Genomic DNA, 5,000 nt, shown 5'->3' with positions numbered 1-5,000 from the left:
ATATAAGACTCATACAGTACATGTTTTTTTCTAAATCAGCACATTTCATACTAAGCATTTCACTTTGCCAGACAGGCTTCCTGTTTGCAGTGTTTGGATTAGCAATGCTGCAAGTCTACTGTATATGGGAGGCCTTCAGGTTCTCATTTCTCCCAACAGTGATTTCTCTTACTTATAATCTTCAAAATTGCAATGCCAGAGTATAATATTACAGATTTGCGAGCTAGTAGAGAAAACATGACTTCGTAGTTTCAACCCATTTTTGGGCGTTTGTTGGTGACACAGCTTAACTAGGTCTAAGTCTGCTCAGAATATTGTGATGTGCATTTACCCGAAGAGAGTGGGAAATGGGGAAATGGGCAGGGGATTAGATGGTGGTGTGGGTAGGGAAGGGAATATAACAAGTGAGAAAGGGAAATTAAAAAAAGGAAGAGCAGGAGGTGGAGCTGCAGAGACGGTCAGAGTGGAAGAAGAGAAATGCATTAAGAGGTCAAGATTTTGTGTGTGTGAAAACGAAGAGACGTGTGCTCACAAAGACAGACAAACACACACTCGCGCACTCTCTGACGCACACACAGAAGGTTGTTTCATCAGGGTCAGTACTCTGGTGGGGGACAGGCCAGCCTGACCCAGAATCCTTTGCCTGAAGGCAAAGCATCATGGGGTTTTATTTTTAGTGGGGAATTGGTACAACCTCACAGTTGTAGGCCAGGCACACACCCACACATAAAATACACCGTGTACACTGTACTAGCATGCATAACCACACAGTATGCACTTAGACGCACTACACACACTTTATAATGCAAAAGACATTTCAACATAATGTTCTACTTTTTACTCCTTTTTGATGACATGGACGTAAAATAACCAGTGATTTTGTTTGTCTTTGTATCATCCTACAGACCAGACACAGACATCACCGCATCCCTCCACGATCAGGTGGACAAACTTGAGAAGCATCTCAGGTACAGTACGTCTACACACTCACACCATCTTTCAGCTGTCATCCTTCTCTTTGTCCTCCATTTTCTCCTTTCCACCTAGTTCAGCTGGGCGTGCATACTGTATTAGCTATTACTGAGGAAGAGCCCATCAGTGTGGTGATTAGTGCTTCAATGCTTGGGAAATGTTCACTTTGAAGCAATGCTTATTACTTCCCTCCCCCATTATGTGCCTGATGGAAAACCCGGGAGAAGGAGAGGAGACATGGATGTGCAGTCAACACACACGCACACTTGATATCAAAGGACCTCTGTCTGTCTCATGGTATTCAAACAGCCTCAGGCATTTTCTCGGTTACAGGTTAAAATCACTTACGTGTCGCACTGTCTCCCTCTCCATCTGCCTCTCTTATTCCCTCTCTTTCTCCTCCAACCCGCCTCTCCTCAGGGTGAACCTTCAAACACAGAGAAGTGATGAGGAGGAAGGAAGGAGGATAAGGATGAAGGCAGGGGGAGGGCAGGAGCCTGAAGGGAATGTGAATGTAGATGATGAGGAGGAGGAAGAGGCAACAGGAAAGCGTGTGTTGGCCTTTGCAGACAAATATCCACACATGTTTACACACAGGCACACACAACCATGCACAACTGCACCCCTGGGAGCTTGGGAAGTGTGTTTATGTATATTTTGAGTTGAAGCATTGTGACGCACACACACACACACACACACACACACACACACACACACACACACACACACCACACACCACACACACACACTCACCTCTACTCAGATGAATCAGGTAGTAAATGCGAAGTGTCTGCTCTCCAAGTGCCTCCAGAATAAAAGCTGTTTTCAGCTGCTGCCACTTTCTGGCACATTAATATGTGCACATGGAGCATGCAGACACTCCCACACATACATTCAAACTTGGGCAAATCCCCCCCCCCCCACACACACACACACAGACGTCGTAAATATAAAGGCTTGTTGTCCATATCTTTTGCTCATATTCACACACATATAGCCACAAACACATACGCACACAGTCACCTGTTTACTATGGTAATGAGTTGCAGCAGAAGGTGAAGATCTGTAGCACTACGGCCTTGTTGAGGCTGGGGGTGTCACGCTAATCCCACACCAGCACACGCACACACTCTTCCTCTGTCATATATGACTGTCGGGATTCACATGCCCCTCGACGAACACGCTCACAAAGAGGGGCTGTCGTGTTGGCGGGCAGTTTATCACGTTGCTCTTCAGTCTTGCTCTACTCTTTCCCCAGCTGCACCATGGCTTGCAAATGACTTTCTGCTGCCAAAATAATGAACAGCTCAGAGTGTACACATCTTCTATCATTCTCATCCATACTCTCCCTTGAATGGTTCAGGTTTACAATATTTTTTTTTACCTGCTTTTCTTCTTTTTTCTTACTGCGATACTTACCACTGCCAGTCATCCTGTCCTCTGCTAGTACTGAAACAACTTCCTGATTAATGTGATTAGGAACTGTATCCCACTCACATGTGTCTGTTTGTTGTGCTGTTCTCCTCATATTAGTTTGTATGATTGTGTCACCTACTCCATGACACCAGCAATTATATTAGGGCTGCAACTAACGATTATTGCCACAGTTGATTAGTCTGTTGATTTTTTTTCTTCTTCTATTAGATGTTTGGTCTATAAAATGTCAGAACATCTTGTTTTCTCCACAACAAAAAGATATTCACTTTACTGTCACAGAGGAGAGAACAAACAATAAAATATTCACATTTAAGAAGCTGGAATCGAATAATTTTTATCTTTGTCTTAATAAATTACTCAATCCGACTAATCGATTATCAAAACAATTGGCGATTTACTTAAGAGTTGACAACTAATCAAATAATCATTGCAACTCTTGAAGTATATATATATGCATGCATACTGTACATATAGTGTATATATGTATGAATCTGTGCTTCTTTCTTTAGTGTGGTGGAGGTTCTGGAGAAACACGGTCTGCAGAAGCCTATTTCATATGTGAAGAACAGCCAGAACAGTGAAGAAGAAGCCCACCAACTAATGGTCAAACTGTGCCGCCACACCGGCCGCAAGTATGAACACTACACAGACACTTACAAACCCAAATGTCTGTCAAAGTCCTAGACATGTACATCTGTATACATCTCTAACATGTATATCTGCATATGTGCATGTGTCCAGAAACCCTCCAGTGAGTGAGACTGTGTGGAGAGGTCTATTGCAGGACCTGCTAGACATGCAGCAGAATGTCTACACCTGTCTTAAGCAGGAGACATGTCACCAGGTAACAACAGCAAAAGAAGATTACATGAAATAATGAGATTTGTGCTTAAAGGGTTTGACTAAAATGGCGAAACCTGTACATTTTGCTCTTTGAGTGTAACTTTGTTCCCTAATCCACACATTGAGTTGTAGGTGTCTACCTCCTGAACAACTGAGTTCAGACAGTGCACAGTTAAACGCCATCTCTCCCTGCATAATATCCACTCTCCTCCCGGACTGCTGCAGGTCTTTGTTGAGTCCCTGCTGTGTTCCAGCCGCGTTGAGAACGTACGCCTGGCAGGGCAGCTCATGCACTGCTCCAAGGTATATTGAACATGACCCGTGACACCACTTCACACACTCGCCCATTGAAAACTCCAAATATTACACCAGCCGTAATGAATTCTAATGCTGCAGTCTCATTGATCTCTAAATGTTATATTTCGTGTTTCCAGGTCAGCCAGGATGTTCCCGTCAGCTTGTCTTTCCGGGGTAAAGGTTACGCACTGAAGGTGGCCTACAGCAACAGCTTGGAATTAGTGTTGGCTGCTGCCAGAGAGTACTTCAACTCATCCACAACGCTAACAGACCCCTGCATGGGCCTGGCCAGGTGAGGAGGGAAAACAGAAGTATTTCTCTACTTATGAGGACTAGTTTTATATTTTTCACTGGTCAGTTTGCCAGTTCTCAAAGCCCGACTTTACATTTAGTTTGGTTTATCCGTGAGTAAAGATAAATGTTAGAAGTTATAGGTTGTTGGATGAAATTTCCAACCAACCTTGAACAGTCTTTGCCATGCATAAGTGTTTGTACGCTATCTCAGAGGTCGACCTTGCTTCTTGTTGATGTAGGAAAAACACCATTTATACCTGCGTGGGTGAATGTATGTTTTTGTGCTCGCATGACATGGAAAAATAATGGTGCCTTCTTTCATTTCATCTCCTATAGCACATTGCATTAAGTTTATACCAAGTACAAGTATTTGATAGAGAGTGCATTTGTGTCTGTTGCTGCTTTTAGATCTCAGAGGGGGACTGGTGGGTGTCTAACCTTACCGTCTGTTCGTAGTGGGGAAGTGGGACAGTAATTGGGTCGTCATTCATTTATAGTAACTAATGCAGAGGCCCCCCTCCACACGCTTGGACAACATCATCCATTGTAACACTCCCTCCCTCTCTCTGTGTGTGTGTGTGTTGCTTGTGAATTTGAGACATGAGACAGAAAGTAGTCTGTGAAATTATGCATGTGGCTTTGAAATTAATAGGCCATACAGACTAGCTACCTGTGTCCTTTAGATTAAAATAACTGCTCCACAGACACACATTTTACCCTGTGTACTAAAGGCCAAAGAGACGCACACACGCTCTGACAGATACACAAACTGTACCTGCCGGTGTCCTGAAAGGATGTGGTCAGTGGCAGTAGGCACCAGTTTACACAAGGACAGAAAGGTCTCTTTAAATAACATGGGAATCCCCTCCAACTACTAACGTGATCCTGCAGCATCACTCAGACATCAACAGAGGCAAACTCACACAGAGACGCTCACATACACAGAGACAGGCAAAGAAAGAAGTTCAAACACAGTATCAACAAGCCCTTACAAAAATCGGAAAACAAGTGTTATATAATATATATCATTTAAAGCTGAGATCTCCACAAAATAAAATTGATTTTAAGCATCAAACTTCATTTTCAGCTTTCTGGTGAATTTGTATGCATCAGTTCATGGTGCAAATGTCATTATTTATGTTAGGGAACTCCCCCCC

The 5,000-nt window shown here is 43.4% G+C and overlaps 1 protein-coding gene across 1 annotated transcript in view; it reads left to right on the top strand.

Annotated features, from left to right (window-relative positions):
• The window catches only part of nbas (NBAS subunit of NRZ tethering complex), a 185,629-nt gene that overhangs the window by 51,024 nt on the left and 129,605 nt on the right, over positions 1-5,000 (top strand). Inside the window, 5 exon segments of the mRNA XM_032542394.1 lie at positions 906-968; positions 2,919-3,041; positions 3,151-3,253; positions 3,478-3,555; positions 3,687-3,841. Coding sequence (XP_032398285.1) covers positions 906-968; positions 2,919-3,041; positions 3,151-3,253; positions 3,478-3,555; positions 3,687-3,841 — 522 coding nt within the window.

The sequence above is a fragment of the Etheostoma spectabile genome, chromosome 18 (genome assembly GCF_008692095.1).
Source record: "Etheostoma spectabile isolate EspeVRDwgs_2016 chromosome 18, UIUC_Espe_1.0, whole genome shotgun sequence".
Classification (NCBI taxonomy): Eukaryota; Metazoa; Chordata; class Actinopteri; order Perciformes; family Percidae; genus Etheostoma; species Etheostoma spectabile.
This window is presented reverse-complemented; position numbering and strand designations above follow the sequence as displayed.